The sequence below is a fragment of the Corapipo altera genome, unplaced genomic scaffold (genome assembly GCF_003945725.1).
Source record: "Corapipo altera isolate COAL_440 unplaced genomic scaffold, ASM394572v1 180, whole genome shotgun sequence".
Classification (NCBI taxonomy): Eukaryota; Metazoa; Chordata; class Aves; order Passeriformes; family Pipridae; genus Corapipo; species Corapipo altera.
Window position 1 is genome coordinate 5,938,796 of NW_020884915.1, and position 14,162 is coordinate 5,952,957.

At 45.4% G+C, this 14,162-nt stretch overlaps 1 protein-coding gene across 3 annotated transcripts; it reads right to left on the reverse strand.

Moving 5' to 3' along the window:
• Window positions 1–1,804: 1,804 nt before the first annotated feature.
• On the reverse strand, window positions 1,805–11,212 carry FAM45A (family with sequence similarity 45 member A). 3 transcript variants are annotated; one of them, XM_027655280.1, is made up of 9 exons: window positions 11,138–11,212; window positions 10,465–10,661; window positions 9,207–9,286; window positions 7,541–7,689; window positions 7,259–7,370; window positions 6,808–6,908; window positions 5,550–5,657; window positions 4,891–4,985; window positions 1,805–4,204 (listed from the first exon to the last, which is right to left on the reverse strand). In XM_027655280.1, the coding sequence occupies exons 1-9, from the start codon at window positions 11,181–11,183 to the stop codon at window positions 4,028–4,030; spliced, it is 1,065 nt and encodes a 354-aa protein (XP_027511081.1). In that variant the 5' UTR covers window positions 11,184–11,212; the 3' UTR covers window positions 1,805–4,027. The 3 variants fall into 3 exon arrangements, with proteins under 3 accessions (XP_027511081.1, XP_027511080.1, XP_027511082.1); XM_027655279.1 differs by lacking the exon at window positions 11,138–11,212 and adding an exon at window positions 10,769–11,036 and having other exon boundaries at window positions 10,465–10,681; XM_027655281.1 differs by lacking the exon at window positions 11,138–11,212 and adding an exon at window positions 10,769–11,033.
• Between the last annotated feature and the right edge of the window lie 2,950 nt (window positions 11,213–14,162).

Consider the following 14,162-nt stretch of genomic DNA (forward strand, 5'->3'; position numbering starts at 1 on the left):
GCCATTTAAATTGTCAGCCTGGGTGATTCAGCTGCTTCCTAAGTCAGGGCTGGGAAAATACCCTAAAAAGGCCCCAGTGTCCCCAGTCTTGAACTAAAGTCACTGAGACTGGAACTGCCAGGACCAGACTCCTGGTCCAGAGGTACAAGTGAGGGGAACAAGACTGGGACAAGCAGCAAAGCATCATGTGTGAGGGACCTGGGAGGAGAGTCAGCAACTGCAGGAAACCTTCCCCTTTGTTAACACATACCAGCCCAAGGCAGGTCTGTCTCCTGCCTCAGTGCTGACCCTTGTGTGAAGTGACAGTACATTAGTGGTGGAACCAGTTTAAGGTGTGGTGAATGACAACAGATGGAAGCTTCCTGCTTCAAGGAAAACTAAGTCTCAGTACAGCACAATATGCTATCTGTGCCCTACCTACTCAGCTTGTCTTCTTGAAATTTAGGAATATACAATGAGACTTCCAGGTCCCTTTAATGTAGCTTAAAACAAAAGAAAACAAAAAACTTCAGCCACTCCCATATTAGGAAATACTGAGATCAAAGGCTTTCCCAGCCGGAGCTGTGCCCCTGCTTTACCCCCAGGCCTGTAACATGGCCATGCTGCTTTCCCACACAGGCCCTGGGATGGAGGAAGGAAGGATGCAGGCAGGGACAGAGTCCTGCACTGCAGCTCCTTCCCCCTCAGACAGCAGACACTATGCCACGTGCTGCAGTGACACTCAGGAAGGGGCTGCTGCCAGTCTTGGGAGTCTCCTCCCGAGTGAGTGTCACATCCTTCGGCAGCTACAAAGAATGACCTCACCTGGCCAAAGATGCCTCTGACTCAGACCCAGCCAGACAGCTGCCCAGGGAAGGGTGTAGTACAGCTTCCTTACACCCTAGGGAAGGGTGTGCAGCAGCGTGAGGCAGCTGTGACCTTCCTACACTGAGCTTTACGGCTTGTTTTTTATCTAGAAATGTAGCTGCTTCCACTGACATCTCACAACACACCATTAACAAACCCCCAGTAGCCATTTCAGTAGCAGTCAGAGGTTAAAAGCAGAAGCAGCCAGAAGTTTGAAGATGGATGCTGCCAGCTGTCTTGTTTTTCCAGGTTACAAAGCTCTCCATCAGAACATTCTCCCCCACACTTGCCTGCGGGGGAAACAGGGCAGGGCAGGTCATGCCAGGGACTAAAACCCCAGAGGTGAAAGCTTGAAAGCAAGTAACCCAATTTACTCAGCAAAATCTCAACTGAAGGCACTGAGTGCTGACCCTGCTCCCCTTTGCAAGCCTCTGTCTGTTCACTATCTACGTTCCAATCTCTGCAGACGTAGTGGAGATGTTGTGCCACAGGAACCATTCACCATTTTATATTTAACCAAGAACAGGAAGGCAGGAAGATGAGAAGATACAAATACAAATTTCATTTTACATGGTCTCTGCTTCTAGGAGGAAGAAAGGATGTCATCTGACTGCAAAACCAGCGACTGCACACCCAGCCTGGGGAAAGGGAAGTGAGAAATCAGCCAAAATCTTTCCCTGTCCTGACCTTGCAGATTTTTCTATTTTATTTTAAACCATTTTGAGAAGAAACAGTGCCAAAAGCCATTAAGAAAATGCAAGAACATTAGGACAAGCCTTTGAAAGCACTGAAGCTGAGAGAGGGAAATACATCCTGTGCAGTGCTGACAACAAAATCAGCAGCTGATAAAAGTGTTTGAACATGTAGCAGTACATTTCCAACCCACACACCAAGCTATAGCTCAATCCCAGTTGTGACTCCATGGTCACAACGAGTCAAGAAAAAAAATTTACATAAATTAAAGGGTAGACTGTTCAGAATTTTTTTTAATAGGCATAAGCATGCTGTGAGTGCAGCTCCTTAAGTGCAAAACTGTATTTCACCTGCACTGCAGAAACATCAGAAGATTGGATACAACACTGAGATTTCCAACTTAAATGTTTCCAGGACAGAAAGCAAAACAGGCATTCAATGTTTAGTTTGCAACTGAGCTCCTCTGCTTTTTGTGGTTCTCTCTGGATATGCCTTAAGGCTTTTTGTTAATAAGAAATGATGCAAATTTCTTCTCAGTTACACTGTGGTGTTAAGACAGGTGGCTGAAGCAGATCCAGGTTTTTCTTGGTGAAAGACTTCAGTTTCAGTGGACTTAAAAGTAAGTCCTGAATGGAATTTTCAGCATAGTTTTGCAGTTCTGCTATTCCAACTGTTTTAAAGGTCTCAAAACAGAAGCAGCAATATTAACAAACCATTAAGAAAAAACATTAATGGGCAAACGGAGGAAAAAAGCTGTAGAGCACTTACAGGTAAACAAAGGCAGTTGCAATATGTTTCTCAGAAGTTAAAAAAACCACCAAAGTACATGCTACTGTGTTCAGAAGTTAAACTTCAGACTAAGTGTTTAAAGTAGAATTTTACACCCCTGAAAATAGGGGGTTGTTCTGAAACACTTTCATTTCCTGACTGTAGTAACTATCCATTTTACACCACATTCCTTAATCACATTCTAAAATAGATTTCCTTAACATATGATACATAGCAAAAGGACAACCCTTTTTCCAACCCATATTGCTTGTAAATAGTGATTGATGAACTCTACCAGTTTCAGAATAGCAAACATCCAATTATTTAACAATATAAATATTGGTTACTAAAGTTTTATTCATAAGTATAAAATCTCTATGTAAAACCACATGCTACAGCCTATCTGTACAAAGGCCAGGAAAAAGGTTATTTTTTTTTCATATAACAAAGTGCTACTGCAGAATTGACTGATTTGTTGTGGACATTTCTGAACAAATACAGATTGTTTGGCTCAGAGCATTTCCCTACAAGGACTCTAAATTCTTCTCAGAAGATCACAAAGCAGTTAGTTTCAGGCTGCTCAGTGAAACAAAAAGAAATCTCTTGAGTTATGGCTGTGCAACCAAACAAGGAGGCAAATTTTAAATTTTCTCTAAACCCTTTCCCAGTTTTCACTATTTCTTCAAAAGTTTCCACCTCCATCTCACTTACACAGAGCAGCACCAGACAGGACCCGTGTTACAGCTGCAGTAGTTTAAGAAGCTGATGCTCTCCCTGTGGTACCTTCCCATTGGGACATTCCTGGTCCACGAGGCTTTAACTCATCTGACTTTTTCGTGTGGATCAGGAATGAATGGCAAGGTCTCTTCTCAGCTGAGAATCCCAACAACTTCTTAAATGACTGCAGCTGTAAAGCAGCACTTGGCTGTGACCCCCCTGGGAAGCCCCATTTTAAACACAGTAATCCTGGACTCTTATCCCTCCATCAGAGGCGTGGGACGGAGTGAAAGGGGGGAAAACGTCTAAGGCAAGAGTCCAAAAAGAGGTGCTCAACTCACACCTGAGCTTCAAAATACCCCTTTCTCTATGTACTAAGGCTACCACATCAGATTTTCCCAGGCATCCTTTTTTTTTCCACACCCAGACACTTTCAAGTAGAAAGAAGAGAACTTGTCCATTTAGTTGGGAATTGCAGGAATCAGGCAGCCCAGAGCAAGAGCAGCATCCGACAGGCTGACACACCTGGAAGGCCAGAAGGAGCACTCAGCCCACTGCACATTCAGCGTGTCCCTGTGCAGAGATGAACACACCCAAACTGTGCTGGTTTGACAGCACGTGTGCTGTAGCCGTGTTCCAGAGCCCAGGAAGACAAGCCAGAGCTGTCCAGCCTCTGGAATGTGCAGGACAAACAGCCACTGCCATCATGTCTGGCACAGCCTGGACACACAGGCCCCTGCTGTTGTATGTACACTCATGTCATGGCATGGAACACAGGAGCCATACATACACAGTTAGAATTGGGGAAGGATAATGACACCAGGAATGTTCCCAAAAATGTCTCCATGTTCCCAGTCAAGCTCCAGTATTCTGCATTGTATCATGGTAACTATGACATTCACTCCTATACCTTGAATTTTTCCTCATAAAATACCAGGTGTACCTCTCTGTATGGCAGAGACAGCCTTTCTGAACTGGTCCATAACACTCCAGTGCATCAGGATCAGATTCTGAGCAGTTGCTCAGCAGCTGCTAAATGAAAAAGGAAGTTTTCTGTAGCTGGTGGAAACCGCTTTTGTTTCAGGGCCTCCGAGTTAAGGGTTGGTTTTTCATTGCCATCAGAAGCTTCAGTAAGTGAGGCTAAAATAGCCAGGATTTCTTTTGTCTTCAGAGAAATGTCCTTGAGGAACAGAGAAACAAGCAACTGTGAACATAGTATTAGGTATGATAATGTTTTCACATATGCTTATTAAAAAAAGAATCAATACAGGAAAAAAAAGGAAATAATGATAAATAAATAGCTCATTTAAAATAAAGCTCCCATTTATTCTGAGGCAAATGTGCACCAGTTGTTCAGCCTGCTTTTGTGCAATGCTGGATAAAGGGAGCACAGCCACTCCACAGGCTCCTCTTCTGGCCTTACTGAGCTCTGTGATTAAGTCACTCAGCTGTGAAATGTCTAACAATGTATTAAGATAGGGGAAGAAGTGAAAAAAGCCATCATGATGAAAATCAGGCTTTACAGCTGAGAAGCCTTATCTCAGCAGGACTTTTTCAAGGTATTGACAATAGTATTGACAAAGCACTGAGCAAAATCCATGCCTTGTGGAATAAAACTGGGAAACCAGTCTAAAAATCAGTAGACTTTTTGAAGTTTCTTCAGCAATGCAGTTACCCAACAGATAATGCAAACCAAGTAAGTTATCCTTAAAAGACCTGTATGATGAATAAAAATGCTCATTTGTAAAAAGGCAGAGGGTAGAAGAGACTGACTGATTCTCAGGGACAATCTTCCTCCTACGCCCTCCTTCCACCCAGATTTAGCAACAGAAACAAGCTAACTAGATTTAAAAATAAAATACTAACCTTAATGACTTGGCTGTCTGATTTATCTGGATCTTCTGCAGATTGAACAATCAGCTGTCCGATTTCCTTGTGAAGCTTTCCCATTGTCATTGCCTCTGTGTAAGAAAGAAAACAACACCACACATTCACATAAAATCACCTTTTCCGGGATATCTAGAAAAGCATATGAATAATAAGCTGAATTGAGGAGTCTTTTCATGACCACTATTTAAAATCTACTGGTAAAGGCAGTAACCTGGCATATCAACAGCTTTGCCAACACCCCTGAAGTGGCCCTAAGCAGATGATAAGGAGCAAAGAGATGACCAGCAACACAGAAGCTTTTCTTTCAAATAGTCCCCAATCTCCAAGTATTTAGGGCAGTGTTTTTCTAAAGACTCAAGTGACATATCTGCACCCAGCTGGAGGCCTCGTCCATGTAACTAACGTGGATGTTACGAAATCTCAACTGGGTATTTGCTGGAAGCAAAGTACATCTTTTCAACTTCCAGCTTTCACCAGTGTTGCACTAAGACTAAAAGACAGAAGCTTACACATTGGACTTTTCAGAACCTGGATGGAAGAAGGATCAAGATGGTTTGATCTACAGCCAGGCTCAGCAATTACTATAAACTTGGGGATAAATGGCCTCTAAATCCCAAATACAAACAGCAACCAACCTTTTACTACAGGGGAAACAGTAATCTCACTGTCTGCCAAATTCACATACACATCATACAGGTCTGGTCTGCTGGTCACTTCAGAATCTGTAAATCCAGCAATGTAACCTAGAGAGCAGAATTTAGCAAGATTAGGATCTTCAGAAACAAAACCATGCCAAAACCAAGACAAAATCACAGTCCTACAGTCTGTTCTAGGAGGTTTTCACACAGCATTGGACCCAGGAGGTTGTGCTCTTAACAGTATCAGTCATTCAACAAGTGTGTTCAGCAGATGCTTCATTTCCAAGGAGCTTCAAAATCAGCTTCTAAAATTGCCTTGAACATGAATGAACCACTAAAACTACAAGCAATATCATAAGGTTATCGGTGTGGAATTTTAAACTCTCTTCCTACCTTGCTACTAAAATTACTCTTTTGCAAATGAAGAGGCCACTGAACTTTCTCATTAAAAAAATCACCAGTCTGGAGCCCTTTTTCATGAGTCAGGATTAGATTGGAACAGAGGAATAAACCCAGCAGATTTTCTTATTTATAGCAAACCAGGTGAGCAAACTAAGAGAGCTTTTTCTCCGTGGAAGGTGTTTAGAGAGCTGAAAAAAGCACACAGTAGAAACACTGAAGATGAGTAGTCTTCTTGCTCATTATTCCTGCATAGAGAAGCCTCTTAATGGCCACATAATGAGTCATGTTAAACTTTGCATAAGCCAAGGGCCTGTTCCTGGGTGATGCACCAAGCCCTGCACACACAGAGCAATGTGTCACACAGACCAAACTCCTACATAGCCAGTAAAGTCTGCCTGTGCTTAGGAGCCAGAGACCTCACTGGCATCAGTGTAAAAATCTGGGAATTCAGAGCTAGGAACTCAAAAAAGAAAAAAGAAAGATTTGGTTACAAGTGATGTGTAGAAGCTGGGAAAAAAAATGCAGTTTATCTAAAGTGAGCTGCTTTTGTACAACAGGAAGACTTTCAGTTCCTCAGATCACAACATCAAAAAGTCTCAAGGCTGCTTTGCATCTGTGATTGGGGATAGACTGATGTGGATCCACCCAAACCCACCAGATGAACTAGTTATCTTCCCATACACTTGTTTAGTTGTTTTGCCTTTTCTAAAGCAAATTACGCTGTTTAACTTTGAACATTAGCATTAATAGCAAAACAACCTTTTTCCTCTGAAGTGCACTGGTGCAACACCTTGCAGCAAAAGAAAGCAGAATTAAATTTTCTTTATATTTTTGATTAATAAACTATCACTACCTGTGCAGGCTTTTAAGGCTTCCACTTCCTCCTCGTTTAGATGCACGTATGAATGAAGAATTGACCAGTCTTGTCGATGCCACACTAGAGCAGGCAAGGTCCTGGGGAAATTTGGCACATAGTATATTTTTATTTGTGCTAACTGAAGTTTCACAGGATGAAATGCATGCCATGAGAATAAATGATTATGACCAGGTCTCATTTGGGGTGGATATACTGGAACTATAGAGATTTCTGCCCTCAGTGCAAGCAGAGTTTATTGCTCATTCCACAGTTGAATTTCTCTGAGCTGAGGAACATACAGCTAAAGCCTTAAGAGGGATTTAACAGAATTTCAATAAACAGGTTTAAGAAAGGTTTTCTTCCTTAAAATATGGGTTTTTCTCTCAATGAAGGTTCAAAATTTGTTGGATTCTGGGGAGAGGTGTGAAGGAAGGGACAGACAAAGTACCTGGTAAACTCCTGGATAGCTTCTATTCTAGGATGGTACACTACAATTCTCTTCTTTAACATCAGTGCTGTATATAGGATAACTGTTTCCATTCCAAACTGAGACACTATATCTAGAAAAGAGGGGAAAATCATTGTACAGAAGATATGCATGCTGTTTTTTGAGGAAGCTAAATAATAACAGCACAGGTTAGCATTGTTACTTGAAGCACACAGGAAAACTAGGTGGCATTTTATAGTGTAGGAAAAAAAACCAGCATAGAGACTCCTGGCAGTAAATAACCTTTGATGGAACCAGCAAGGTAAGCCTTCCGAGCATCAAAATCCTTGCTGAGGAAAGATCCATTCTCTTCACTTTGGCAGATCCCTTTTGTGAGCACTGCAATGTAACTCTCCATCATTTTAACTGGGCTTCCATGCTTCAGGTAGATCCTGTGTGAAAAGGAGAGAGTCTGGGATTTAAACTGCAAACATATGAATACACGTATACATATGAAAAACAAAAAATTAAAATCAGTATCACAAGTAGCAATATTATTGGCAAGAATTCTTAATTCTGGACACCCAGTTGAGGTTTTAAGTGCTAAACTAGAAGCCTTCCAACGTGCACACAAATACATGTCTGTCTTTCAGGGTATAAAACTACCTTGTATTCTCATTTCAGTTTCCTATTTTATGAAAGAACCAACATTGACTAAGATAGAAACACACCCCAAAGGTGTAGGAGTGTTCCAGACTAAGGATTCTTTGCAGACTTGAAAGGTACCTGCCTTGTGAAAAAGAAACTACCATGGTAACTCCTCTTATTACATGTAGACCGTTTGATTAGTTAGTTTTTCATTTTTTATCCCAGTATCATTTGACATTCTCCTGTACTCTTCGTTAAATGGTGAAAGAAAAATATAAATATGTCCTTGATACTCATTAAAAACCCCAAACAATACAAAAGAACCAACAGACCAACAGAGCCCATCCAATTTTAGCTGTCTTCCACTGTAACCTGTTTTACAGGTTAAGGTACTTCAGGAACAGCACTGAAGCTGCCAACTCCCCATTCTCCATGTTACCTATAGCACAAAGCTACATCACACTTGAAACTCAGTTGTTAGCATGTTTAGAAGAATCCATTCTGGATTTGAAAGGAAGTGTTAGCTGATAAATCAGCATTAAAGCAAAACACAGCGAATCTAAATATTTCATGTATCACCAAAAAAGAACAACCTCAGTTTTTCAGTGCCCTGCAGAACTGGTAAAGCCTGAAGGCATTCCCAAGTTACACAATATACAGTAGGTGCCCAGTATACAATAACCTCACAATTGCATCCAATTAGCTGCAAAATCTCAGGGAATACTCTTGGAATCAAGAAGTGGGACCGGACCAATACGGAAACTCAAGGAAAAGCAAAGAAAGAAGCAGAGAGAGATCACGAGAATGTGGTCGTGGAGGAAAGCGAGTGAACAGAACAAGGAAGGAGAAGGTGGCAGACTGGTTGGAAGAGGGACAAGGTAAAGGGCTCTCATTTCCCTGGAGGGAAAGCAAAACCATCCCCAGGGGCTGTGCTTAGCTCAGAGGAGCTGCCAGAAGCATCTACAGCAGAGCTGTTGTGGAGGGATGCAAGTTGTTCACCATCCACACCTTTGAGTCCAGCACTGACCTCTTCCCAAATATTTACATTTTTAAAAAGTAAGTTCTCAGAGAAAATGAGTGTGTGGGTGGTGGTGCCTGGAGAAGACACACATTAAAACCTAATGGACACCTGACACTCACCCAACACTTACTGCAGGAACTCAAGATAAACTTAAACCAAGGATTTATTTAATCTGATTCTGTTTGTAGGACTGAGTTTCCAGCAGGTTGTTAGAACAAAGGTAACACAACGAAATTTAACCTCTTGCTTTGACAAGCTCTAAGCCTGCCCACAGCAGCACCTCAAAGCAGCTGTACAGACCTGCAGAGTATCCTCGTGAAGGCAGCGTATTTCTCTGGGTTGAAGTCTTTGGCCGTCAGGACAATGGAAAAGTGGGTCACCTGTGCATGACAGAAACACAGACAGCTTAGATCATCACCCACCACGAGCAGCCTTTGTCACATTACTGAACTTCCTGCAGTACTGACAAGGCATTTCAGTTAAAAAACCACAAAAAAGTGAGCAGCAGCAGCAGCTCTAAGTTGCTAAGTGCAAGGATGGCTGGGTAACAGGTTTCTGATGTGCCTCAGCTCTAGTACAGACTGTCTTTTGCTTAACCTACACCACAAGAGTTGCTTTCCTCTAGTTTCATGGGATTATTAAAAAAACAGAAAGGCATTATTTTTCCCCCACAGCAGGTAGGGAAGTTCCATAATTTGTTGCTATGGAGGCAGACAGCATCAACACATTTAGAAAGAGACTGGAAAAAACCACACAGATAGCAGGGCCAAAACCAGAACTACTCTTTAAACTTCCTTAATCCAGTGACTGTGGGGTGGGACAGCGTGAGACTGAAAGCCTGCAGACAATGACCAGGTTCACATGTCCTCCTCAAACAGCATCTCCCACTGCTGCTGTCAGAGACAGTGCTGGGACACTTTATTTTATATCTTTTACACCTTTAAGGTTCATAGGAGATGTAAGCTTGGAGTGAGGAAAGGCAAGAAATATTCTGTTGTGGGCATGTAAAATTGCCCCATTATCTTTCTGCTTAACAATAAAGCATGAAATATGAAAACTGAATAACTGAATAAACTTGACAGTTTAATGATTTTCATAACAGGGAGAAGACAGAAGATACAAGCATATTTGGTGTCTTCCAATTATGAATGCAATGAAAAATAAAGTACCTATGTAACTTGACCCTTCGGAAAAAAAAGCACCAAGTTCTTTACCAACAAAATTTTGAACACAATGAAACAAAGTTTGTAGAGAGAAACAAATTGCTGACAATGAAATACAGATTAACTAGAAATAATGACATGGGAAAGCATTACCATGTTAACATAAAGAATCTAAATTGGGCAATGAGTGTCTCAATCATTCTGCAATTCCATCCAATACATGTCTTGGCAAAAAATGAAACGTGGACTGGTTGGACGCCCAGATAAGAGCTGCATCTGTGAGCACACAACAGCTTGAACCCCTTCTCTTCCTCATGTTTCCCTCACTGGGAAAACACTGCTTAACCTGCAGATATCTTCCCTGCATTCTACTGAAAAACCCCGCCAAGTCCTACCTTCTTCAAGGCTGGAGAATCCTGAACTTCCACAGTCGTGATGTAGAACCAAGACCTTTTGTACTGGCCGAATACAAATGTATGGAGCAACTTGTTTTCATCCGTGAGGCAGCACTTTCGCAGCAACAGAGTCCTCAGCTCAGCTGTTACGGACGGATAGCACCAAACCCACAAAGCATCTCCGTTGGTGTCTTTTTCTATGGTGGAAAGATGTTCACTGTGAGAATGCCAAACAGCAGCAAGGGAGTAAAGCGATGGGTTAATCAGGTTTGTTTCCTAGAATCAGATTAAAATTCCACCTTACCCTGACCCTAGACATCCAGTTCTGCCTCTGAGGTTTAAGCCCCAGGGCAGCACTTCTGCTGCGGGCTTTATCATCGAAACGCTAATAAATATCTGCTCTTGACCCGCCTTACGAGGTCAGAGAAGCGCCGGGAGTTTGAATACACATCCAGCGTGAGCGAGGTACGGAGGAACAACCTTATTTATGGTTTTTCCCTATTTCTGATGTCGCAACACAGAGATGGGAAGCCGCGAATTTCAGGCACCCCGGCCGAGCTCAGCGCGGCAACAGGCGGGGCCGGCACCGCCCGCCCGGGCCGGGCCCGCAGCTTGGCGGGCCCCGGTACCGCCCCGGGCCCCACACGGGTCCCCCCGGCCCGCGGGCCCTCACCGATGAGCCCCACGGCCCGCAGCAGCTGCGCCTCCGGCTCTGCCATCTTCGCCCCGCCGCCTTCCGCCCGCCCGGCCCGGCCCGCTCCACCCCCGGCCCTCCCGCCCCGCTCCGCCCCAGGGCCCGGCCCTGCCCGCTCCGCCCGCCGCTCTACAGGGCCCGCCCGCCCCGCTCCTGCCCAGGGCCCGCCCGGCTCCCGGCGTGGGGAACGGGGCTGGGATCGGGAACACACGGGCTGCATCCTCGCCCGCACCGCACAGCCCCGGCATGGCTCGGGCTGCAGGGGAGCGCTGCAGCTCCTCCGGGCCGACCTCCCTGCTCCAGCAGGGTCCCCTCCTGTCGCTCAGGGGTGTGTCCTTATCTCCAGTGAGGGAGACTCCACACCTGTTCTGGGCAGTCTGTGCCAGTGCTCGCTAACCTGCACAGTAAAGAAGTTCTTCCTCGTATTCCCGTGTTCCAGCCTGGGCCCGTTGCTTCTCGTCCCATTGCTGGGCACCACGGAGCACAGCCTGGCTCCATCCTCCCTTCAGACACGGACAGACACTGAGGAGATTCCCGCTCTCCAGGGTGAACAGGCCCAGCTCCCACAGCCTTTCCCCAGAAGTGAGGTGCTCCAGTCCCCTCATCACCTCCATAACCCCCTCTTCTGCTGCCTCACACTGTAAGTCACGGGGCACAGCTCATGGGAAACGCTACGCAAAAGGAGGTGGCCCTGTTGGCAGCTGCATCCTGAAGTCCTGGACAGGAGCTGTATTCCTAAGCATCCCAAAACACAGGCCTCCCTGTGCTTCTACAGAGCGTGGATGAAGGCCAGCTTGTGTCCAAGAGGCAGCTGAGTGAGGTGAGGAACACTCATGGAAGCAGAACAGCCATTCCTGAGTAACTCCATGCATCAGCAAGTTTATTTGAGGATGAAAAGATCTCGTTTTAAAGTTTGAAAGAACAGTGGTACCTGAATGTTGGACTCCATGTCCTTAAGGGTCTTTTTTAACCTAAATGATTCTAGGAATACCATGGCACAGAGCAGCCACTGATTAGGAGAAACTTCCAAAATACCTGGGATAACTAGAGGTCATCAGAAGCTGCTGAAGAAAACATGGGAGAGAGGCCAGGCCTGGTCCTTGCCTGGCTGAGGAATACACTAAAGGGCAGCTTGCCATGTGATTTTCATAAAGTCATAAAGTTAAAACACACATATTTAATATACTCTGCTACCATGTAGGAAGGGACATGAGGATTAGATCATAAAAGCTGCTTCCACACAAAATTGTCTTGATCCCAGCCTGGAGGGCTTTCAGGAGCTTCAGAGATGTACAAAAAAGTGGGGTGGGCTCCCCAATGGCAAATGCTGCTCTAGCCCAGCAATAAATACCAGGCAGCACACCCATCACAGCAAAGGTGCCCCCAGAGAGGGCTGCAAGGACTTAGGACAGGGACTGGCTCTGGCCACAGGCGGCCTGCGGGTGCTGGGAAAGCTGCCACCCGGACCTGGGGTTGTCTCTGGCCTGACAAACATTCAGGTCAATTTTATGAAGACAAGAAAAGCACTATTCAGTTCATTAATTGTACGAAGACAGTTCAGCACTATAAATAGCTCAGCCATGACTCTACTTTAAAGCAGCCCATACTAAAATACTGTCATGTAAATCAATAGCGTGACCTGACGGAGAACACTGTGTACAACACTGAACACCAGATCTCTAAGGACACCAGGACACAGAGAAAATTCCAAGTGAAGAGAGCCTGAAAAAGCAAAGCTGGGTTTTTTTCTTCCGTTTTTTTTTGACTCCCTGAAACTGATGCCTACGTTCTAGTTCACACGAGTCTCTGCTTAGCTCATCATGGCATGTTGTGCAGGGATTGAGACACAGGCCCATACAGGGGGAGAGAGACTTTCTTCATATTGCCAGAGTTGGGCAACCAAATCATTCACTGTTGGCTCTCCTTTTTTCCATGACATTGCTGCCAATGAGCACAGTCTGTAGAAACTTCCACCACGTGGGTTTTGTACACTGGACTTCATCTTGATCTACAGAGGCCTGCTCATGCCTTACATACTTATGGAGTACCTCCAGCACAGCTGATTTTCTCGGGTACTGGATACTTTGCTCCACGGTGATCCACTTGCACGGGTTCACTTCTAGATCAGCTGGTACCCTGAAAGGGTACCTTTCCCACATGCTTGACAGAAGTTGCCTCCAGAGGCTGAGGATTCCTCTCATTTTCCCAATCCCCAGCTGCTTGGCTACACCACTGTCTTGCATCTGACTGTGGGCCGAGCTACCCCAGCACTGGAGCAGCCAGGTCACAAAGTGCTCACCCGACAGGCGGCTGAAACATTTCTGTGTACCTGGCAGCTCAGAGAGGGATAGGGATTGGGTGATTATCTCTGATGCTGCCTCTTCCTCCTGTTCCGAGGGCCCTGCTTCTTCTCCATCCCTCACTAAGTGAACTGATTTTGTCTTGGATTTATCTCTATAGGGGCAACTGCTATGGAACAGGTTGTTCCTCTGGTTCAGCTGTAGTTGGAGTGGCCACAGTGCCCGTTGTTCTGCTCTGCTCCCCCTCCCCGTGAGGGTGCTGTCTAATGACCCATCCCGATCCCCATCTCCCCAGGGTCCCAATCCTTTCCAGATCCCGATCCTCTCCCGGTCCCCAATCCCCTTGACGATCCCCTCCCATCCTGATCTCGAACCTCTCCAGGTCATCGAACCTCTCGGGTCGTCCTCCTGATCCCTATCCCCCTCGGTCCTGATCCCCTTCTCGATCCCGACCGCCTCATGGTTCCAATCCCCGTCCCGAACCCCTCCTATCCCGATCCCCCCACGGTCCTGATGACCCTCCCGATCCTCTCCCATCCCGATCCCCTCACGACCACGATCCCATCCCGATCCCAATCCCCCTTCCGATCGCCTCACGGTCCCAATCCCCCTCCCATCCCGATCCCGATCCTCGCATGGTCCTGACCCCCCTCCCGATCGTCTCCCCTCCCGATCCCGATCCCCTCACGGTCCCGATGCCCTCC

Coding starts and splice junctions, on each gene's coding strand:
- FAM45A (XM_027655279.1), bottom strand. CDS start 10,842: ATGATAAAGCCCGCAGCAGAAGTGCTGCCCTGGGGCTTAAACCTCAGA. Junction 7,371..7,540: donor CCTTGCTGGTTCCATCAAAG/GTTATTTACTGC, acceptor CCTCTTTTCTAG/ATATAGTGTCTCAGTTTGGA. Junction 4,205..4,890: donor CAGACAGCCAAGTCATTAAG/GTTAGTATTTTA, acceptor CTGTTCCTCAAG/GACATTTCTCTGAAGACAAA.